At 37.4% G+C, this 25029-nt stretch overlaps 1 protein-coding gene across 1 annotated transcript in view; it reads right to left on the bottom strand.

Annotated features, from left to right (window-relative positions):
* Positions 1 to 25029, bottom strand: part of Lgr4 (leucine rich repeat containing G protein-coupled receptor 4) — a 91135-nt gene that overhangs the window by 27778 nt on the left and 38328 nt on the right. The window contains exon 2 of the mRNA XM_047517362.1: positions 15749 to 15820. Coding sequence (XP_047373318.1) covers positions 15749 to 15820 — 72 coding nt within the window. The remainder of the gene's footprint in view (positions 1 to 15748; positions 15821 to 25029) is intronic.

Here is a 25029-nt window from a genome sequence, read left to right as displayed (position 1 = left end):
GGAGGCAGTAGTCATCTCTCAGGGACCTAAATAGTCATGTGACTCTGCTCCTCCTAGATGTCTGAAAGACCAGTGTTAAAAAGTTAAGAGTCCAGCCAAAAAAGATATACTATAAACAGACTGAGGCTTTCCAGGATTCTTATCTTTTTGTCTCTAATAGTTTTTAATGTCTACAGGCTTTCCTTGAGGAGTTCAGCATATTATGCTGAGCTCATGAAAAAGAGTATTTTATAAAGTAAGACAGGAAGTGGCAAAATGCAGAACACCTGATTGTCTTAACTTGTCAACAGAAAAGACTGTTTAATCACATTAGCCAAAATATTTGCTTCCTTTCCCCAAATCTCTGCCCCCTTGTAAACCATCGAAAAACTAAAGTAACCTAACTTCAAAAAGCATTCTCTTTCTCTTCCACTTACCGTTAATAGAAATGACAAAATGCGCTCTCTTCATGAGACTTATCCTGAAATGCAAACCAACTCTAATGCTCCACAAGAGGACACGCTACTTTGATTACTTTCTTACTAGGGTAAACTTATACCATGCTGGAGCCTTCAGACTCCATCTACCTAAGTTTACCAAGCTGCTGTATTTAATGAATAATAAACAGCAGTTTGGTAAGGGCTCTGCAGCTTCAGCAACTGCAGCCTCCAGAGCATTTTAACATTTTGTTTGTTTTATGAGCCAGTACTTCTTATAGCAGACCTTGAGGATGCTTTGTGTCTAAACATTCAGATCCAGGAAAGAGCAAAATGAATATACAGCAGGATTAGGGACAAAGTCATAAAATCTTTGGAAGAAAAAAAAAAAAAAAGCTATGAGTCCACAGTAGGTACAGGCACTGTGAGAGATAGGGTATATAGACATTCTTTCATTCTAATCATCTCATGACAACAACCCTGCTTCTTTAGTACCTGAGAGGCTAGGTGACTTAGCAGGAGTGGGGGCAGCGGGATGGTAGAGTAGGAAAGCCAGTTCTTTTCTGGCTGGTGACAATGTTTATCAACTTCCTCCTGAACCTCCTGGGGTGTCTCCAAGAGATTAGGAAATAATTCCCAGAGCAGAGGTGGAGCAGAGTGAACTTGGGCAAGTTAATAGCCTTGCTTGAGTATCAGTAGCCCTCACCCCACAGGCCAAAGCCAACAAAACGTGCCATGCATTAGGAGCTGCAATTATGGAGAAATTCCCAACAGACCAACAGTGCCATCCTTCCCATTGCCAAACAGAATGGGGACAGGATCACTGAGTGTCCAGGGGTAGTAACTGTCACTGGGACTCTGCTTAGGACTTAGAGCATTCTCTATTGTGTTTTTCCCAAGAAAAAAGTGGTGACTGGTCCAGAGGAAGATCTTTATTAGCAAAGACCAGCTACTTCCCATTCTGTGGCTGGGTTTGCACTTATGTGCCATGGACAAAAGTTGTCTAAGCGCCTCACTACCTGAGGTCCCAGTGGCTGCACTCAGGAAAGCTTTCTATTGATGACATTTTTTTCCTTTGTCCCATAGACAATCCTTTTTAAATTTTTAACTATTCTTCTAATGGCTGTTAATTCTAAAAGGGAGAAGGGAAAAAAAAGCTTTAGAGTGAGAAATGAAGGATGAAGGTGGTTTAATTTTCTGCATGTGCACATACATAGTTCCAGGCCTCACTTCCCTCTGTGCCCTGTGTCTTCTGCCTCCAAAAATCAGAGGGAGTGCTGCCTTGCAAGGTCTCAATCCATCCATTCCTATACTTCTTACTGTTACCTGAGTTTAGGCCTTATGATTTTTTTTTTTTTTTTTTGGTGGGTGGGGGGGCCTCTAGACTATTGCTATCTACTTCCACAAGACTCCTGCTTCAAACCTCTTAATTATAATACTGCAAAATCTAAATCTTAAAAAGTATAACTCAGAGCAGTTTCCGAAGGGCTCATTTTTTTCCTGCTGCATTAGCTGGACCCTTCAGTATGACCCCCTTCTTCTCCCACCTTAATCCTATGTTCCCTGTCTCCTACAATTAAGCACTGTTATATGACCAAACATGACATTCTTTCCCACCACTGACTCTGCTCACAGCATTTCCTTCAACTGAAATACCTGCTTGCTCATGTTGACCAAGTTGGAAATTACTATCAATATGAAGCCATCATGAGATCACCTGCCTTTAATTCCACAGAGACTTTATATGAAGTTTTTCCCTGGGTGCACCTTAGCCTCTCCTCTCTTTTATTCCTTCTATGACATTATGTTCTTTATGGGTGAAGGCTTATCATATTCATTTTGTATTCCCTTATATGTGAGACCTTACATGCAACAGCACTAGTATTTGCTCTACTGCCTCAACTAGTGTACTGTTCAATATAAGACCAGATTGGAAAACAATTCTGCTACATAAAGAGAGGAAATCTTCCTGATTATCTTTTCTGCATGTTTTCTCCTCTTTCATTTCTATTCCCTTAATCCCCTTCATGCCCCTTACAAGAAAGAAACTACTTGCTGAGCATGGTGGTACAAGCCAGTAATTCCATCAGCTCAGGAGGCTCAGACAGGAGGATCACAAGTTCAAAGTCAGTCCAGCACCTTAGTGAGGCCTTAAGCAACTCAGTGAGACCCTATCTCTAAATACAATACAAAAAAGGACTGAGGATGTGGCTCAGTAGTTAAATGCCTCTGAGTTCAGTCCCTGATACCAAAAAAGAAAAAGAAAAAAAAAAAAAAAAAAAAACAAGAAAAAGAAAAGAGAAAAGAGAAGAATGAATCACTTGGCTAAGTTTTAAAGTATAAAATCCTAGGACAATAACTTTCTCAGCATATGCTGAGAACATATGGGAACTCCAGTCTACCAGTCAACAGTAGTATCTTAATACACTCAATCTCATGGGCATTCAATACTGTGCACATGATCACACAGAATTGAAACAACTCTAACAGGACTTCAGATGGTGACATAGTCAACTTCAATGCAAATCCTTTTTATTCTGCTTGCTACAACAATCCCAAAAGCAAAGAGAACAATGATAGAGAAAGGAGAAAGAAGGCAAGGGTGGAGGAGAGGAGAAGAGCAATGTACTAGATTACCACTGGACTACTGGATTGGGAATCATGCTAGGAAACAGGATATAAGCAGTTCAGTATGTCATGTTCGTATGAAACTGTTCATTTATTATTCATAAGGACTATGGGTTTACATGAAGGGTTCCTTCCAGGGTAAGCTCTTTGAGGAGCAAGAATTTTCAATTATATCCTCATGTAGTATAAGGTATATACTACATGAATACTCTATGTGTCATCCCTTCCGGTAGGGAAAAAAAGCAGAAGCTGTGCTAGTTAAACATGGGACACTAGTCAGTGGTGGATATGAATGAGCAAGTCACATTTCAGAAGATAATCTGGGTCAGAGGGCTAATACCTTCATGAAATACACACAATAGGGCTGAGATTTCTTCACCTGGGAAGTGACTGAAAGAAGAGGTAAGGTAAAACAGAATAAAACCAATTGGTTCCTAGTCTGAGAAATGCCTGGATTTGTTTTTTTTATTTTTTTTTTTTCTGATCTGTTACATAAATTTCATTGAAGCCATTTGGTTGAAATTCTAGTCAAGAATTAGGGAAGTAAGGAAGACAATATATGTACTGACTAGACATGTATTGAGTTGGGGGAAGGCAGATGGGAGCTCAGTAGGTCCCAGCAGCTGTTGTGAGGAGGCAAAGGCAGGCCATAGCAACTGCAACAGGAAGGCAGGAGACATGCTTTGCACACAAACAATAGAGAGCTTTACTGCTGACAACTTCCCTCTCACATTATGGAGAGGCTGGGCACTAGGTTATACAGTTTCCCATTCACCTGTGTGCTTACCTTCATTTTGCAGAGGTGATTACAAGATGGATTGGCATTGTGCTATTGTCAAATCCTAACTGAAAAGGACTTTGGGCACCACCCTTCTCTCTAATCAACATTCATCTACCCCTCAGCAATGTCCTCTTCTACCTGGCTGTTTTTTTCTACACCTACCTTTGAAGCCACGCATATGAAAGTATCATAGATCATACCCAAACACGTCTGGGCTGCCTCTCCTGTGATGCCATTAAATTCCCTCAAGTGGGTGGATCGCCACAGCGTCATGCTACCTGCAAAGCATAACAGGCACAACCACCAGCCGTGACGCTTCCCTTGGAGAAGGCAGTTCCAGTTCAAAACTGAACCTGACAAGTAGAGCTATAGGAAAGCATTTAACAGGAGGTGAGTAACATTCTTTTGCTAAATATATTTTGAAATCAGCAGGATCCAAAATTTCAGTTTTAAAGAGCAAAAGGCACAACAATACATACTTCTATTATAAATCCTAAGTCATTATGCTAATTTAGATGGGAAGGTCTACTGTGTACTCAGAACTATGCCAAAAAATAAAGACCTCAAGAGGTATACTGCTTCCCCTTTAGGGATATTTGTATTAATACCGATAATATAAATGTGAATATTTGCTTAGCACTTGCATTTTTTCATTATCCTATTACAATGACCCTTAAAACAACCCTGTTGCTATGGCTTGGCAAGCTTATCACCGCCCATTCTTCGTGTATGTGTTGGTTTGGGTTTTTCTTGTTTGTTTGTTTGGTTGGTTGGTTTTTAACAGGTAAGGAAAAAGGAATATAAGTTTCTGTATTCTATGTGCCTTGCACAAAGTTCTACAGTGCAGGAAATAATGTAAACCTTAGAAATAAAATAATGTAAGTTCTAGAAGTAGAACAACATTGTTTTGTGTTTTTTTTTCTACCACTGATTTTAAGAGGATCAAAGAATATGGTTATTTTCTCAGTGAATAAAGAAGGTCAAAAACTAAACAGTGTCCATCCTAGTTCCCTTTGGATAGTCTTCCTACCAGAGTGAAATCTCATCAGATACAGTAGATCAAAGTGGACCTGGATCAACTAGCAACATCTTTCTTACCCTATTTCTTCACATACCAAGGAAAACTTTTCATCTCCATACAACTCTTGGGAAAGTATATGTGAAAACTGAATATGTTTTAAAAATATACATGTATTAACAAACCTCTATCATGGAAATTTCTAATGTTTTCAAGGTAGTCTTTCTTTGCAGAGAAGGGGAAAATTATTTCATATATATATATATATATATATACCATATTATATATTTTTATTTAAATGCACAAAAACTAATAATGCTTAACAAAAGTATGTCCCTGCCAAAACTTGGTATACAGGCCATCTAGAACTCTTCTACATATTAAAGAGTTTTATTTAAATCAAAGAAACTTTAGTTCCACCTGTACCAACTGACCTTTTTGTCTCCCATTTCCTGTTACAGTAACCCATAGAAGACTTTATTTTAGAAGTAAATCAATAAAAACCCTGGCAATAGTTAAAATTCCTGAGCAAAGTCATCCTAACAATCTAATCATTTCCCTCTGGCAGTTAAACACATGCAATATCCACCCATAGGAGGAAATGATATGTCACAGCTTTAAAAAACTTTACAGCTAACATCAACCAACAAATATTTATTGAGCTTCTCCCAAAGGCCAAGTGCCACAATTCTGCCACATTCCCTGTGGCCCCCCTCCCTTTTTTTTTAAATGTTCTACTTTGAGACGATCTCACTAAATTGCTGAGGCTGGCTTGGAACTTACAATCCTCCTGCCACAGCCTCCAGAGTCACTGGGATTAAAGGTATGAGCGAACACACCCAGTTCCCTTCTCCTAAATAAGGATAATCCATTAATCATAAACTTCCATGTAATTTACTTTTTATATAGGCTGATTAGGTGTCTTGATTGATAAATTCAAAATGAAATGAAATCCTTTGGCTTAAGCCCTCCTTCCATTTCAAGTTCAAAAATGTGGTTATTGTCACTCAAGGTCATACAGAAATATGACAATAGGCCATGCCTTTAGAGAGAAGTCAACAGACTTAAGAAGCCAAGTCCACAATGGGGCACAAAATAACAAGGCAAACAATCCAATGAGACTACAAGATGAGTTTGGAAAAGAAAGACCAAGGAGAGCTTAAAATGGACTGTATAAAATGGGCGAGATATGAACAGTATAAAGAGAATGTGGCACACACTGTTAGTTACCTACTGACCACTCATTCACGCCTTCCTTGAAGACCTGAGTCTGCTCAAATATCCTTCCTTCTCATGACTCAGCTCCCCCCTATCTTCTCCCCTCTATCCCTCCTACTGCTGAGAATTGGGTTTGGATGGCTGCAGCTGCAATGGACAGTCATCCAATGATCTGGACATGGAAATTATACATAAAAGAACTGCAGAGTAGAGAATATAAGGATCTACATCTCTGCTGACTTTGTGACACACAATAGTAGCTCCTGGTCACCAGGCTGTAGACTTCATATATATGCAAATAAAACAAAGCTTTATGTGTTTAAGTCACTGTTATTTGGAATTTTCCATCATAAAAAGTCAAATTTAATCCTAATGAAAGAATTTAGGAGAAAAGCACATGGGGCTGTAACAAAAGTTACACAATGTAAGATAGTACCTTAAATACACAAAGACTAGTAGGTTAAGAATATTTGTAAAAGTGCTGTTTATATATGCAAAATAAACACTGATTCTCAGCCTTTTGGCTAAGATCAAGCATATAATAATAAACAAATACTTCATCAGTAAGAAATTGGTTATGTAAAATGTGAAGCATCCAAATGATAAAATACTACATACTCACTAAATGATGGTAAAACTTAGATTTATCAATATGGAAACATTATAATATGACAAATAAACCATAAGTGGTATATGTGAGAAGATTCTATTTTTAAAAGAAATTGCACATGTACTCAGAATGTCTGGAAGGATATAAAATGCCTCCCTTGGTTCTCTCTCAGTGGTGAGAGGAGGGGTGATTACTCTTCTATACATCCAGATTTTAAAAACTAAGCATCCATTAACTTTATAATACTGAAAAACAAGCTGAGCTTATCTTAAGTACTTTTGCATTTTATTATTTTTTAAAGCAAGTATGTCTGTGATACAAACATTTCTTGCATCATCTCCAACATGATTTTCTATGAAACATATAAACAGCCTAAACTAATAAGTAGTAACAAACAAAAACTATGAACAAACCCTAAGTCAAATATAAAATATTGGGTGGAATAAGCATGGCCTGAGTAAGAATGGACAATATATGAAAAAAAAATGACTTGGCCTATTTCCTTGCTGGGAAATTTAATCATGCTAGTAGAAAATCAAGCACATTTTCATTAACTTGTAAAAACAATTACATTCAGCCAAAAGAACAAATAATCAGACTTGATTAAATAAATAACTGAACCAACAAACTGTGCTTTTATTTGCCTTTCTACACTTTCTGAATACCATGTCAAAAACTTTTAACGATGAACTGCTTGATTCTCCTGCTCGATTTTCCCTAGTCCCTTATTAAATTCTGATTTATCAAGCCTAAATTCTGAGTACATCACATCTTTTATACCACTGTTGGGTTAAGCACTATAGGACAAAATTACAGATCCAGCTGGGTACCACTATTCACAATTGGTATTATCTAGGCTTTTAATGAAACCTAACAATTCTTCAACAATTCTTGGTTCATTTCAGATTGACCCAATTTAACAAATATTTTCCACAGCCATGCACAGCCAATAGACTCTAGTGGGCTTTTTTTCTGCCCAACATGTCTTCTTTCTCCTTTCTTTTGCTTTCTTTGGGAAACCACCTCTCCAGTCTGAGTAGTCCTATTGGGGATGAATCCACAACCCAGGTTATACCACCACTATCCTACAAAGAGTGGTCAAGGACAGGCAGAGGAGGCAAACTTGGCCAACACAAGTCCGCCAAGGAGTTCTCTGCTAAAAGCAGTGAGGAATACTTAAGGTATGGATTTTGGGTCAAGATGCACTTGGTACTACTAAATATTATGTTTCCCACTGTATGAAGACAGGCTATTTGCAACAGAAGGGAATAAAGCAAAGAGACAATCAAAGTAGATATAATCAAAGCTAAGAAATGAAGAGCATGAGAAAACTCCCCTGTTGTGTGTGTGTATGTGTGTGTGTATGCACGCACATCCTTTTCTCTTGCTTTATTTTTATTTTTTAAGATATGAATATATTGGTACTGAACAGGAAGATATGTATGTACCATGAATAATAATACCAACTACAGATTTCTTTAAAACCAAAAAGAAACATGCTCAAATTAGAAATAAATGACTATTACATTTTTAAATTAAAACTAGTATTTTTTTTTAATGTTTGATTTCTTTTATGTAAACAAGATTGAGACCAACATGGTGGTACAAAGCAATTCTTTGCATGTAAAGCATAAAATAGCTCCCCTGAGGAGGAAGGAACCCAGGCTCCACCCAGATCCCCTCCCCTCCACCCTTCCCCCAGTCATCTTCGGTAACCACTGCGTCCAGTATCATTTGAAGTCAACTCCACCTCTGGACCTTACAGTTCTACAAGAAATAAGAAATCCTTTATTATGCATCAGCTAGGTTTCTGTCTCTTAAATTCAGTGGATTCCTAAGGTTTTATGCACTCTCCAAAAAAACAGTCCTTAAATGTCTGTTTCTGGAAAATGTCTTCCCCCCAACCCAAGTCACTCACACAACCCTACTAAAATGATCCTAAAACTATTTAAAGAAATCAAGACCTTTTTTTTTTCATTGCCTGGTCATGGGCATCTCTGTCCAGCATGTCATTGTGAATCCCTCAGTTCTCTATAAAACAAAGCTCTTCTCCCACAGTTCCTGGGGCAGAGTTCTGCCCTAGTTCTCTGGCACTTGGTCTCCTTCCCACACCCTGATTCAAGTGTTTCCCAAGGAGTTGTCTTTGGCCTTCGTCCCTTTTCTTCTACTCTCTCTCTCCCTTGACAAGCTTTTTCAATTTAATGTTTCCAGTAATCACCTCAAAATAAAAGACTCCCAAACCCATGGTACTTAATTCTATAATCTATGTTCATGAATTTCTCTTCTGAATTCCACTCCTCCATTTCCAGAAGTCCCTGTCCATATCGCACTCAAACTCAGCAAATTACTTGAAACCACATTTGGTATCTTCTTTTCTGTTACGGTTTCTCTTTCTGTGTTGTCTAATTTTGTCAAAGCTTCACCAAATTCCTAGCAGTCTTAAAGTGTTAGTGAGGTCTCCCCTAACATCCCAGCTGAGATATGCTCTCAATTCTGTTTCCATATATCCTTTTGCATTCTTTCCTCCTGCTCACTGCCTCTCATCTGCCCTAATTCAGATTCTCATAATTCTCACCTGGACTATTGCCATTAACTTCTTCATCTATCTGCTGGACCTCTTTCAGTTCCAAGCTGTATGGTATGAGATTGCATTTACTGAAGGTCATATCTGATCAGGTTATCCCCTACCTCAAAAAACTTCAACAGTCACTCAAGAGTTGAAACTCCATTACTTTTCCAAGAAAGGTCCTCAGTTGGGCCCTAATTCCATTCCAGTTGTTTCCCATAGCTTGCTTTCAAGGATTCAATGCAGCAACCAAACAATATTTTTACTACCCAGTCTGTCTCCCTATCTTTGCTCATGCCCCTTTGCACATCTTTGCACATTTCCTCATGAATAACTTCTACCACCCCTCAAGGCTCTCCAGAAATGCCAACTCTTTGATGAGGTCTTCTTTAATCTTTCTTGCTAGAAGTAATTTCCCGTCTCCTTTGAACTCCCTTAGCTGGAATATACTGTTCCTCTCCCTTGAAGGCAAGAACCTCATTTAATTCAGCACTGAACACAGTGCTTTACCTGACAGGTTTGTCAAATTAATGAATGATCTAGTTAGTCTTTCCTCAACCTCTACATGCATAGGAGCACAGTCAGACTAGGGTGAACACAAGGCCCCGTTACTAATGAGCTCTGTGACCTTGGGCAAGCAATTTAACTTTAGTGAGGAAAAACTCAGTCTCCTCATCAGTAAAATGGGAATAAGGGCAGCTTAAGGAGTTTTATGGGCTAAAACCAAACCAACAAAACAATGTTTTAGAAAGGTCTATGCAGCACCCAGTTAGTACAAGCTGCCTTCCTATTTCTCCCTTTTCATCCTTACTCTGCTCTGAGAGCTCCCTAAATGGCTGATTACAGGAAATGAGTGAATCAGACAAGGAATATCCCTTCATGAGCTCATTATGCACATCCCAACAGCAAGGGCGGAGATGCCCAGTACCAGGTCACCCTACCAGGGGGCATAAAGCGGAACCAGAGAACGCTTCCAAAGAATACTTTTAACTATCAAGCATCACCAAGACAACTGAGGAACTATTTCACTTTTTCTGAGAAATTACTCAAGTCAATAGAAGTTCATCTAGAAGGTTTCATCAAGGGAGTAAATGTTAAGTGAGTCAAACTAGTTTGGAAGAAAAAGGTAATTCCTTTGGGGTACAATATTAGAAGAGAACATTAGTCAGCTACTTTCTCCAGCTCTAAATTGACCCAGTAAGGCTATTTGACAATAATTAATTTTAAATTTATAAAACTATTTTTTTCATAGTCTTTACCTGAACTAATTAATGCAAAGAGTTAACATTGTTCAAACCTGGCAAAGAGAAATTATTTTAGGGTAAAATAGTAACAATAAGGGCAGTCAACGTTTATTAAGAGTTTATTATGTACTTCATATGCTAAAAACTTACATAGTACTCAATTAATGCTCACAAGGCTCCTATGACATAGGCTTTATTATTGTGGATTTACAGATGAGAAGATGGAGGTTTTAGAGAAGTGAAAACCCTCTCTGTGATCATACAGCTTGTATTTGATTTTAAACCTCCCTGTTCAGGACTAAGGATGTGGCTCAGTGGTAAAGCACTTGACTAGCATAAGGAGAGCCCTGGGTCCAATCCCCAGCACCACTAAAGCAAAAACAACCTCCATGTTCAAATTATTTACTAGCTTCCTTTTAAACTGCTTAGAACTGTCCTGAAGATAACCCCACATGACAAATAATCTCGAATCTGTACTCAGGGACCTAAGTTTCACTTTAGCATTGTGAAGTCTTCCAAAGTCAAATTATGTTTTGAAATAAATGGAATTATCCTAGTCATAGAGCATATTAAACAATAACTGACCGAGTGCCAAAGCCGATGATGGCTTCTACTGCTGTTGCCACATCCTAGTATTATCTACAGGGCTTTTCAGGACAACCTAAGGAAAAGTGGTTGGGATTCCTTCCTCTGTTTCTGACTAAATCGCTTTTACAAGGAGATTTTAGCCACACCCCAAATGGTTACCGATGCCCTTACAAGTCTAAAGGAGAGCCCAAAACATTTGTGGTCCCGGTCTATCAGGCAACACATCTTGCCAGTGCAAAGTGATGAATGTCTTCCAAAAATCCTGGTTTTCCTTTTAAATTGGCATAAGAGATACCTATATTGACCTACTCCAATTCCTACCTCCAGGCAAAATCACCTCTCCTCCCAATCTTTTAAAAGGAGGAAAGATAGCCACGTTTGTGATAATTAGTGAAACTTCCCTTCCCTCACATGGACATGACCCTCTATGGTCACAAAGCATTTTTGCACATATCATTCCACACTCCCTTTATAGTAGTCCTCTGAGGAGTCTCATTTTAAAGACTAGCAAAACGAGGTGCAAAAATCCAGAGACTTTCCCAACACTTTAGAACTTTGCATGTATTGCATTTACTGCCAGAATCTATTGTTTTTATATTCCCAGTGAGAGAAGGCAAGGCAGTGGAGGGAGGGGGGAAATCACGGGTAACAATGTGAACTCTATAACTTTCAAACATAAGTAAAATGTGATAATGAAACAGACAACAATATTTCTAATACATCTAACATCCATTGAAAAATTTGAATGAAATATTTCCCTAAGAATAAATACACATCCCTGAAAATAAATGTACTTCCCTCAGTGTTGTCTCCGCAAAACGAAAAATCCGGCACATGAACAGGAAGGAGTTCGGCTCTATCTTTGTAAAAGTGGCTTTCCTCATGGTTGTGAGAATGTACTTCTGTGCGTGGTAAAGCTCGATACACTTACTACTAACCACCATATCTTCATAAAATTGAATTCTTTGCACTCCAAACAGATTGGCTCTCTGTGTTCCCAGTCTCAGTAAAAGGTACTCAGTCATTCAAGACAAAAATTCTAGTCTCATCCTATCAAATTAAATTCCTTCAGGACAGAGTTTAAACTCCTCAGCGTCAAAAGCTCCTTCATGATCTGCCTCATCTCCTGACACTTCTCTAGATTTGCCTGTCGGTCCTGCCATAACAAGCCACTTCACATGTCCTTATACTGCTACCTCCATGCCTTTGCACATGCTGTGGAGCTCTTTCCAGGGCAGCCTTACACCACACTCATCTGGCTAATTCTTAATTCCTACGAGTCTGCAAGACTCAGTGGAAGCTATTCTGGGAAGCCTTTCTCAAATCCTAAAGTCTCAAGTAAACAGTGCTTTAGGTTCTGCTTACCCTGCAACACCTCCTCACCATGATGCCCCAAGTGTTAATTTTATCTCACCCTTAACATTAGATCAAGGTTATCCCACAGAACTTTCTGCAATGATGGAAATTATCTATACTGGTGCTAATACAGTAGCCCCTAACCACAGAGAGATATTGAGTGCTTGAAATGTGGCTAGTTTGGAGGTGGGGATGTGACTGACTGGCAGAATGCTTGCCTAGAACACGCAAGGCCCTGGATTCCATCCCCTAGAACCACAAAACAAAAACAGAAAACAAAACCTTGCAAAATGTGGCTAGTTCAACAAAGGAGCTGTTTCTTGTTTTTCTGTGTTTATTTGAACTAGAGATTTAACCCAGGGGTACTTTACCATTGAGCTACATCCTCAGCCCCTGTTAATTGTTTTTTTATTTTTATTTTATTTTTTTTTTGAGATAGGGTCTCACCAAGTTGCTTAAGGACTTACTAAATTGCTGAGGTTGGCCTTGAATTTGTGATCCTCCTGTCTCTCCAGGTGTTGGGATTACAGGCATGTACCAACACACCCAGCTTGGTGGAACTGTATTTTTAACTTTATTTAACCTTAATTATCTAAATTTAAATAGTTATATGCAACCAGGGGCCATGATATTGGACAATGCCACTCTAGGGAGGTTGTCAACTCCTCAGATAGAACCATGCTTGTGTCTGTATCCATGGTACCTACCACAAGACCTGGCAGAGAGTAGGATTCACTGTTTGTTGAAAGAATAAGCGTATAGATATCTATAAATTTTTCTTATATATTGCTAGAAAGTGATTTCACCCAGTACTCTAAGCATTCTAGATCCCTATATCAAATTTTGTCCAAACTCAGTCACATTTTATAAAGAACACCTCATTAACTAACATGGAAAAAAGCCCTCAGCAAATCACTCACTTCTCAGGGCATTCATCTTCACAATCACTCTTAAATGACTTCCAGATGACTTCTGGACAAATGGTTATGTTGTTTTATGAAATTTTACAATAGTCATGGCATGACATTTGGGAATGTCAGAATCAACTACATTGTTTTATAAAGAAAAAGCCAGACTTTTACCATGTGTATATTAATATGGAAAATAAATTCTTTTGAATGCCTAAAAGTATTGCCAGAGTATTAAAAATTATTTTGGAATTTTTTTTTTAAATATCACTTAGCTTTCCTAACTAAATTTATTTTGGAAATTCCATACCATATTTGGAGAAGGTATACCAGCTTGGTTTGATGGACTTTTTTACTGTGATAGGATACAGAGAGAACATGACCTACCTACAAAGACCTAGTAATCCAATTCAATTTGGTTCTAATTAAAAGCCTCAATTGACAGAATTCATGAGGTTGACATATGCTTGGTCATTTGAGATCTTATGAAATCCAAGATGTGAACTTCACAAAACAGAGATTAGCCAGATTTGACTCCATACCCAGTTCTCCACTATAGATCCCTTAAAGGATAACTGGCAATCAAAGGTATCAACGAAGGTGGTCTGCACACAGTGGACCCCATCCAGAAAGAGGGGAACTTCTCTATTCCCTGTCTGGTCCATCACACATCCCACAGAATTTGTACAATGGCTAAATAACCAATTGTTAGTGCCCTTTCATTACATAATTACTTCTGTAATGAGAGACTAATCCTAAAGCCTAAAACTATATGTGAAATAGAATAGAAGAGGGAAAGCATCCTAAAGCTTGATTAGGAGGTGAAAGTGTAGGCTTCAAATGACAGGTCGCTCCTTTTTAACTCAATTTAAAAATTTAACCAAGAATAACATTATTACAAAGTAATTAATGTTCACTATAGGAAAAAATATAGAAGGTCAAAGATGACATTTCATATGTATTCCACTGCTTTTTCTCCTATGCATTTCTAAAATGGTAAAATAAATATTAGCTAGCATTTACACAACACTCTATATCGTGTATTGTCCTAAACAATTAACATACCTTAATTCATTCCGTCTTCACCAGAATACTATAAGGGAGGGATTATTATTATCATTCACACCTTATAAACAAAGAAATTCAACAGAGACAGGCTAAGTAATCTGACTCAGCTCACAAACCTGTAAGTGACAAATAATCTCTCTTCAATTTTTGCTCTGGAAGCATTATGTTCAACTAAGTAGTGTAGGAAGAAAAAAAATTCTTAACTTTCTAAAATCTTTAACTGCTATTTCAATATTCTGTGAGAAACAGAGTACAACCTATGTATCTTATTTGATTCATATTCTGTGTTCTAAGGGAGAGGCTGAGATAAGAGAGGAGACATACACTGACTTGGATCTGATACTCAATAGTGGAACTGTGTGATGCAATCTGAATATGAATTTAGATTTCTTCAGGGCTACACCTTCTTGATGTTCCTAGTATCAAACTGTCACCTTACTACCTTCATTAACTTGGTCTCTAAAAAACTACATTAATTTGACCCAAGTCTGATTTTGTTTATTCACCAGGATTCCTTTGGGGCAGGGGACATATGCTGGGGATTGAACCCAGGACCTTGTGCATATAAGGCAAGCACTCTACCAACTGAGCTATATTCCTAGCCCTTTTCATCAGGATCCTTAAAGTATAATACATACTTTCCAATTTTTTTGAAAATCAGAAGTGTGTATTTTAATTACAGACTTCAAAAACATGTTCAGAAAGCAGCAAAATGGAGATTAAAACAAGCCAAAACCTTTTTTTTTCCCACAATGCAAACTGTTAAATCAAAAATGTGAGGTATAACTGACAAGTTCAGAAACCTACTTAAAGGTACACTTAGAGACCTGGCCAGGGTGGCCTTCAACCCCACCCTCGAAGGTCACCTGCAAATGTCCAAGGGGTTCTATAATCAGTTTCCTGCTCTCTGCTCACATGCTGTCAGAGCTGTCTGTTGCATCATGACCCTGAAACACTTTTTGTTATTTTTTTATGGTTCTGTTACCCATACAGCAACGCCTTTGGCAGCAAAGGTAATTATGCGGCAGCCTTGTTATCTCAGGATAACACTGTAATTAACTTGTGTCACTGCAGCACTCATGGTTATAATAATTGCAGCCAAAAAGGTCCTATGGAAGTAGCAGTTTTTGGTTCTGGCTTTTAAAAATAACTTCAGTAATTATACTGCTTTAAAAAAATCAAGTTTGTTTCCCCCTAGAAAAATATGATTTCCTTTGTAAAAAAGCCCACTGAAACTAAGCTATTTCAATGTTTCCAGCAGAAAATATTAGGCTACCTCTGTAATGAAAGGTCCCAAAGAGAATAGGGGTGAACATATTCAAAAACATTCCTCAGAGTAATACTTACAGCTCTTCTAGAAAAGGAAAGTTCTTAAATGCATCCTCTGGTAATTGCGTAATGTTGTTCATACTGATATCCCTGAAAAACATAAAGTTAAGAATATTGTTAACTAGGTGGTTAAAATGTTTAATTTAATAGAAAACTAATTCTGTGCTGAAATTTTGTAAACAAGCAAAAAAAATGAGGATAGAAGATGTAAGGAATGTTCATAATTCGGCTTTAGAATACCATGCTCAGAAAACATAGAAAGTTAAGTATTTTATTATAATTTCAGTATAATTTGTCTAAATTATAATTTAGAAAAATATCCAGATACTGGAATACCCCCCTTTAAATGTTCTTAGGAAAAAACTGTCTCAAGCTACGAGTGGGCCAGTGTGGCTTCCCAGTGTTCTGGTATGCGAAATATTGGACCTGATCAAAATAAGCAAATAGACACTGTAGGACTTGATCTAATAGAGTTGTAGGCCTCAGTAGCGTCTGGATTTACTGTCAGGGACTTTAAAAAAAAAAAAAAAAAAAGTCCTAGTTGTTTCTCAGTTACATTTTCTTTAAAACCTATAAAAGACCTCCAGGAAAGAGTTATAAGTGGATTTCATTTTTAGCCTATGAACAGATGCAGGCTAAAAACAAGTGCATACATGACAGGTATGCAGTTCATTTCCAGTTTTCCCTCAGAGCGTCAGCAGAAAGAAGAGAACTCACTCAACAATATAACTTTGTTATTAACTAGGTGAAAGAGCTAAAAAATACTTTATTAACCATCCCTCTCCTCCCTGGCAGCTGCTTTTGAATTGACTTTCTCTTGCATATGCCACCTCATATCAAGACCATGAAAGACAGGTTAAAGCAGTCTCATAAGGGAAGGTCACAGAATGTACTGGGTCAGCTTAGCAGCCTTCTTGAGCTACCTCTGCCTCTTATCTGGGGTCTGACCTGTGGTTGAGCCTCAGGTCTCTCTTTTGCAGAAATCACCATGAAAGTTCAAATGTGGAACATTTTCATTACTAGATTATATGCATTGATAAAAGGAGGCAGAAGTCAGCTAACAACAGTAATACATTTGTTTTCATCAATTTGGTCAGGTAAAATCTTTCTTTTTCTTTTCTTTTTTTTTTTTTTATTTTTTTTTCTTTGTACCAGAGATTGAACCCAGCAGTGCTTAACCACTGAGCAATATCCCCAGTCCTTTTTTGTATTTTATTTTGAGACAGGGTCTCACTGAATTGCTGAGGCTGGCTTTGAACTTGTGATCCTCCTGACTCAGCCTCCTGAGTCACTGGGATTGCAGGCAGGTGAGCCACTGCGCCTGGCAAGTAAAATCTTTTTGAGATGGAAAAAGCTTCAGTACTTCAACAAATAAATCCCATTTTACCATCATTCCTCTCAATAAAATTCAGAAGTGGAATTTGCCTCCCTTATTACTATCCTTTCCCCAAGCAGGTCTGGAAAACTTCTTGGCTTGGTAATAACAGGAACACCCACAGGAGCAAACTCAGCAGGAGCAGTAGACAGTAACACGGAATCAATGCTCCAAGATAAGACTGCACAAAAAAAATCTCACTTTGTCAATGGGGAAACTGAGGCTTACTGCAGTAAAATAACCTCCCCACAGTCGTTCAACAGTGATATAACAGGAAATGAGAACTCCAAGGACCATGATCTTAACTGCAAATCAAGAGTCTTCTTTTTCTTTTTTTTTTTCAAATCTTAGGATTCTGTTCAGGGGTAGACAAGATATAAAGTAAAAGCATGATCAGTGGTAGAATGCGTACAAAGTCCTGAGTTCAATCCTTAGCACCAAGAAAAAAAAAAAAAATCAGAAGGAATAGCGCCCCCAAGATGGTTGCATAATCATCAATGAATCTCAGGAAGTATACTTTTTGCATGACAGATGAGAAGAGAAAGAGAAAGAGAGAGGGGGGAGAGAGAAAGAGAGAGAGGGGGGCATTTGTTTTTACTAATTAATGAACCAAAGTTCATAAAATTTCTCTGAGCAAGAACTTCCCTTTAGATGAATCTTCTGACCACACAGATCCACAAGCATTCCAAAATTTCATATCCTTGAAAACAACTCAAGTTCTACAAAGATAACTTAAAAGAAAACCAAAATTAATATGCTTCTCCAGGTTTTTGTTTGTTCGTTTGGGTACCAGTGATTGAACCCAGGTTACTTAACCACTGAGCCACAGTTTCAGTCCTTTTTATTTTCTATTTTGAGACAAGGTCTTGCTAAGTTGCTTAGAGCCTCACTAAGTTGCTGAGGCTGGCTTTGAACTTGGGATCCTCCTGCCTCAGCCTCTGGAGCTGCTGGGATTATAGACATGCCCCCACCATACCCAGCAGGACTTGTTATTTTTAAATAGCAGGCCCCAATATTATTTTAGCCAGCAAAATCTAGAGAAGGGGAAAGGAATCTCTTTATTTCTCACAAATACTTGGACAAGATACAGGAGAAATAGCAAAATAAGGATGAGAAAAAGCAGGATCAGCTCCTACCACTGAACATTCGACCATGATAGGTTCCTGGGCCTCGGTTTGTTCAGCTGTAAAATGAAGGGGCTGAGCCAATGGCTTTGCTGGCTTTCTGGCCTGACATTACATTCTTTTATGATTCACCTTTTTCTGTAGTTTTTTCAGAGGGGCACACCCTTTCTGATGAAATAGATGAAGTTCATTTTATAGAATATTTCTGAACAATTTATCATAACATAAAATGTAAAGACTATTAGTTTTCCTTTATAAAACTACTGAGTCACTCCTGCTGGAAACACATTTGACCTTAACCAATAAAATCATTCTTAAGTATACAACAAAATTTTTAATTATATTGAGAGACGAAGCAATAATCTGATATGAGCAATCAGTGATTCTGCAAAATATCACACAATATTGGTGCTTATTAGTCATTCCAATAAAGGAAAGGAAAAAAATTCAACAATAATTTATTGCTTTACAAAATGAGGCACTCCATAGTTTTCTTTAAGCTTGGCACACCTCAGTTCAGGTATCAGAAAAACTGATTAACTGCTTCATCAGGAAAAAGGTCTGGAGAGAACTGATTAATTGCCTCACCAGAAAAAGACACATAATTAGAGACCATTTATGCCACACCGTTCTCTGCATTCCAATTTTTAAAAACACACTTACACATATGTAATTCTCATTTTTTTCCCCTCAGAGTAACAAGACATAACAGGCAGTTTTGCTGTGAGCTCTAAGTGCAATTAGTAGATTCCATATTTACAAACCAATACATGTTGAACATACAAATTTTGTTTCAAAGCTTCAGATTTGGAAGCAATACTTATTTCCAATATTTTCTACATTTCATATACTCAAAGAGGTTACTTCACTGTAGATGTTTCCCTTCATACCTTCTGGGCTTCAATTACAAAACATTTATGAATAAACTAAAAAATAGGTGTGTGTTGTGGGGGGTGGTATGCTACAAGATATTATCTCCAGAGAAGCTCTGGAAACATGTGGTTACAGAGTATAAGGTGGGTGGGTACTCATTTAAAATAATGAGGGCTAATGGCGATAAACAATCTACAGACAGTCTTAAGAGTAAATTCTAGACCTGACATCACCAACACCACAAGAGAATCCAAGGTACTCAGACTTCATAAATAAAAGGTTAGAAAGGATGCTGGGAGTGATGAGTTAAACCGTAACAATTCACAAATGGAAGCCCTATGCCAGTAATTACAAATACAGGAGACTCAGGAGCCACGTAAGTTATTAAAACACACAAGTAAAAGAAAGTTGCTTAGGAAATTTTCGGCTGGAAGATGCTCCTACAAATCAGTACCTTCAAATTCACATAAGTAATGTGATCTCACTGGCAACATTAGTAATTAAACTCAGTAATTCGCCTTTCTGGATTCCTACCAAGAAATAAATATAACAGAAAACACAACAACAAAAAAATCATTCAAGGTCAGAGCACTACCAACTCATAAACAACTCTGAAGGGCAATTTCAAGAGAGCTGGACTTGCACAATTTGTACAGACTTTAGAGCCAGACAGGCATGGATTCACTAGTACCAGTGTGAACTTTGGATTTCTGTTCATCTCTCCTGAGCCCTGACTTCTTCATCTGTAAAGCAGAGGCAGTAGTAACTGAACATTGTAGTTTGCTGTAAAGATCATAAAATGTCAAGTCACATATAATAAGATCCCCTGTAGTAGAATTAACTTATTTCACTACCACATGACTTCAGTGGAAGAGACAGGATCGAGGAAGCCCAGCATCACACTGCTTTGGTGACCTTCCCAGAAAAAAAATTACTTTTACAAAAGAGAAATTATAAATGCTACAGAAGAACTACAGCAAAACAACTGTTCCTAAATACTAAAGGAAACTCCAGGAGCTAAAAGAGGTTAAGCTGGAAGAGCCCTTCAAGATCATATGCTTGATTTAAAAAAAAAAAAAAGTTCAAGCCCAGTGATTGACAGTCATGCACTCTTCAATAAAAAGAAATTGAATTTTTATAGTAAATTTTTAGAAGGATGAGGAAAGACAGAATCCATAGAATCCATTCTCAAAAAGATTAGGATGGGTTCAAGCAATTTAATGATAATGCTGGGATAGAAACTAGAATTTTTGCTTAGAATTTTTGTAGCGGGAACCTTTTCTATACAAATTTGTTTTCATAACAGATTTCTTTATAGTTAGATCTCAAGATACATCGACGAGGACAGAGCATGGGTCTGCATTTCGTACCTACACAGCATAATACTCTCAACCTTTACCAGAGATCAGAAATAAAAGAGTACAAACCTGAATGCCCAAATACCAGCAGTCACTGATTTCAACACTAAGATTTAAAGTGTCCAATTGTTTAATTAAAACTGACAAATCTCCCCAGTGGTTAAACTCTCATCTTTTTACCCCATAAAATTCACTAATGCAAAGAAAAGATCATGTTTCAACAAGGCACCTTTTAAAATCCCTGTAAAATGCTTGCTAAGGGAGCCTAACCTGTCTGCAGATGGCCTAGCGTGTACCACTGCAGACTCTGTCATTGCATCCTCTCAGGGTCTGGGCCTTCTGCCACAGAATTATTTCATTTTTTATTCTGTGACTGGCCCGGTGTTATCTTAATTTGAATAAACCCTGTTATTTGTGTTAGATAAAACTGTACTGCTACTGCCATGTTGCTGATTATATCTCAAATATTACCTAGCAGATTAAAAAGTCACTGTATTACATACAGGTTCTAGGGAACATGGAGTTCTCTAGAAGGAGAAAATGGTGATGGTGTCCTTAAACTCAAAAAACATGCTGATAATGACCAAACACTAATCCTTTCCCAGTGACTTTTCCAGGGTCTCTGGTAATCAACCATAAATTTCAGGCCAATTTCCAGCTAACAGATGTCTACAGTATGACCAAAAATAAAAAACTAAAACTAATTTTGAAAAATGCCTCCACTGGAACAAATCTGAAGGGAAGGACTCTCTCATCACCAAATTTCTAGCCAAAGCTTATTAAGAGTTTAATTTCTGACACTATTCCACATCTTTGAGCAAGTCATCTTTTTCTCTCTACAGTTTCTACAATCACAAAAGTAACCTATATTCATTGCTTTTTTAAGAACTGAAATATGGAGAAAACCATCCACTATTATGAATACCCATAGACAACCACTGCCATATGTTATGGGTATCCTTACAGATGCTTTTTCTACAAGCACAAAACCATATAATTCTGAAGATTCCTAAGATTACTCACATGCAAAATGAATATTTTTTTTCTTTCTTTTTTTTCAGTACTGGGGATTGAACCCAAGTCATCACACACGCTAGGTAAGTGCTCTACCATAAACTATACCCACAGTCCTTCTCATTTTAATTTTGAAAAAGGGTCTCACTAGAGACCAGGTTTGCCTTGAACTTGATGATCCTCCTGCCTCAGTCTTCCTCCCAAGTAGATGGAATTATAGGCATGCACCACCATACCTAGCTTTAAAATAATTTTTAATAAAAGTGTGAATATTAAAGTCTAATATATAATGATGCTCTCATGGGATGGGAACATTTTGCTGTTGAAGGTAAAAACAAGATCATGTTGCAACATTCAATATAACTTTTGAAAAAGTGCACTATTTCATTTTTAAAACAAAATTAATAGCCACATATCCAAGAAGACACTGTTCTTCCCACTGCAAAAATGGGACCAAGACAATACATGCGCCATTTTAATCAGACTCTGCTCCACAGATATTTTTATGACACCACATGTTTTAGCACTCCTAGAATCCAACTAGATGTCGCAAAGGACAGCCTTCTAATATCTTGTGCAACATTTCTACAGTGAACAGTTTAGGGCAGCTGTATAAACTGGCTCTGTGCTATCTGGCATCTTCCTTGGTATTTCAAGCACGATGGTTCAGTGCTTTCCAGTGAAAGGAATCCAAATCTTGCTTCTTTGCAGTCTTTGAATCCTTACAAGGATAGCTACCACAACCACCATATTGACACTTAAAAATAAATATAATTCTACAGAGAAAAGTGATCAACTTGTGCTGGGTGCGGTGGTGCACACCTAGAATCCCAGCAGCTTGGGAGGCTGAGGCAGGAGGATTTCGAGTTCAAAACCAAAAAAATTAATAAATAAAAGTTATCAATTTATAAAGCCCTTGTGTGAGATTACTTGAATATATTAAATATATGATTCTCCTAACAACTCAGAAAGGTTAAAGGATATGCCTCTTTCAAATCTTAAAAAACATAAAAATAATATAATTTCTGCTGTCAGAGATAAAGATCACTTTATGATCACCTACTTTTATGGATTAAAATAATTTTAACACCTTTTAGAATTTTTCCATTAAAGACTTTCAAAATTGAATTGCCTTTGTTAAGAAAATAAAAAAATAAAAATAAGACTGAGAGGAAATATTTGCAAAACACATATCAGATACAGGATTTGTATTATAATATAGAAGAACCCTCAAAATCAATAACAGGAAAACAAACCATTTTTTTAAATGGGCAAAAGATTTGAAAAGGTACTTCACCAAAGAATATACACAAATGGCACGTGCATAAAAATGTTTAATATTAGTAATTAAGAAAATTCAAATTAAACCACATTATTAGAAAGGCAGAAATTTTAAAAAATAAAAACTGACAATATCAAGTGCTAATAAGGATGTGGAACAACTCAAACTCAATACACTGTTGGAGACAAAGCAAAATGGTGAAATAACTAAAACAGTTTAGTAGTTTTTCATAAAACGAAGCATACACTTATGACCACATGACCCAGCAATCCTAGATCTAAATAACATAATTGCCAAAACCTAGAAACAATCTGAAAACCCGCCCACCAGTGAATGGATAAAGAAATTCTGTTGTATCTTTTCAATGGAATATTACCCAGTAATCAAAAGGACCAGGTTACTGTTACAAACAAGGTGAATGAATCTCAAAGCAGCCAGATGCAAAAAGTGAACCTATAGTGACAGAAACCAGATCAGCAGTGGCCAATAGCTAGAGAGTAGTTTTGGAAAAGGTTAGCTATAAAGGGACATGATAACATTTTCTGAGGTGGTAAAATTGCTTTATATCCTGATTTTGGTAGCAATTATAAGATTGTGCAGTTTTTCCAAAGTCTTAGAATTACATATCTAAAAATGAAAATTTGCCTATAGAATTTAAGCCACAATACCTCTTTTGTCTTTTTGTAAATGAGAGTGTGTACAATGTATCTCCCTACATCTCTCACTCAGGAAAAAATAATTCATCTTATATCTAGAGGTCCTCTCTCTAAGCCCTACCTAAAATTAAATATATATATATATATATATATATATATATGCAATGGAGAGCACCAGCCTGAGAATCAGGAAAGCCAGGGCATTTTTTTGTTTGTTTGTTTTTTGATTTCTATCAACTTGCAGCAGGACACTGGGTTCAGCCTGTTCATTCTCTCCTTATTGAGCACCTGAGTCCTTATTGCTTCTGAGTCCTGGACCACATGAAACATAGCCTCTACCCTCAAGAGCTTTAAATAGTAGTGGAGAGATAATGACAAAATAAGTAAATGTCACAAAACACATGGCCCAACAAGGGAAGATGATCCAATCAGATCTGAAGCTCAAGAAATAAAAAAATGTATAAATGCATTCTACTGTCATGTACAACTAATTAGAACAAATAAAATTTTAAAATTAAAAATAAAAAAAGAAAGCCTTCCAGCTGGATACAGGGACACAAGTCTGTAATTCCAGCTACTGGGAAGGCTGAAGCAGGAGGATCACAAATTCAAGGCCAGCTGGGCAAATTAGTGAGAACCTGTCTCAAAATAGGTGTGTGCATGTACGAATATGTAACAACAAATCCTATCACTATTTACAACTATAATGCACCAATTAAAAAAATGTAGAAAAATTTTTAAAAATAGGTCTGAAGGATATAGCTCAGTGGTAGAGCACCCCTGGGTTCAATCCCCAATACCAGAAGAAAAGAGAAAGCCTTCCAGTAGGGCTCTTGTATGCATTAGAAAGGACAGATATTACTTTATAGACAGTTGTTATTTTGATCTGTGGCCTCACATATTTCACTGGCAATGTTTCTCAACAATAAAGGCAATTAGCATATTGAACAGGGAAATTCTTCATTATTCATAACCATCGTGTTCACTAGGGTGTTTGGCATAAAGGGTCTCCAGCATACTAATCTAGTGCAACTACTCCAAAACACTTAGCTTGGTAGCATGGAGAGGGACATGAAATCTATTCAGCATGTGGCAAAATTTTTAAAAAGAAATAGAATGAACAGTTAATATCCAAGTTAAGTGCATCACATGTAAGTATTGTTTCATGACAATTATTTAGATGTCTATATCATAAAGTATATATTTTGTATATAGTATGCACATACTTAAACAAATGGGTATGGTCATGAAGTAAATATAGTCCACATTTATGACTTAAAAAAAAGGAAAGCCTCTGAACTAGACAGCTGGTATCCTGGGGGAGGAGTGGGGGCTTCTAGGAAGAGGGACTATCTTGTGTGAAAGTGTGGCCAAGGAGATAAAACCATCAAGGAATTAGAGAACTAGGAGCTGTATGGCCAAAAAAGATAAGACCCTGATGGAATCTAAGCACGGTACACGGTATGGCTACAAATGACCCAAGCAGCTACCTGGAGGAGCAGAGAGTGCACCCCCAAGGCACCCTATGTGGCCTTCAGGAACCAGAACTTCCCTCTGAGAGGACAGAGGGCTGCCAGTGTTTAAGCAGGTCAGGTCTGCTACAGAAAGATCATTCTG

Source organism: Sciurus carolinensis, chromosome 11 (assembly GCF_902686445.1).
Source record: "Sciurus carolinensis chromosome 11, mSciCar1.2, whole genome shotgun sequence".
Classification (NCBI taxonomy): Eukaryota; Metazoa; Chordata; class Mammalia; order Rodentia; family Sciuridae; genus Sciurus; species Sciurus carolinensis.
Note: the sequence above shows the minus strand (reverse complement) of the source record. Positions and strands in the feature narration are given on the sequence as shown.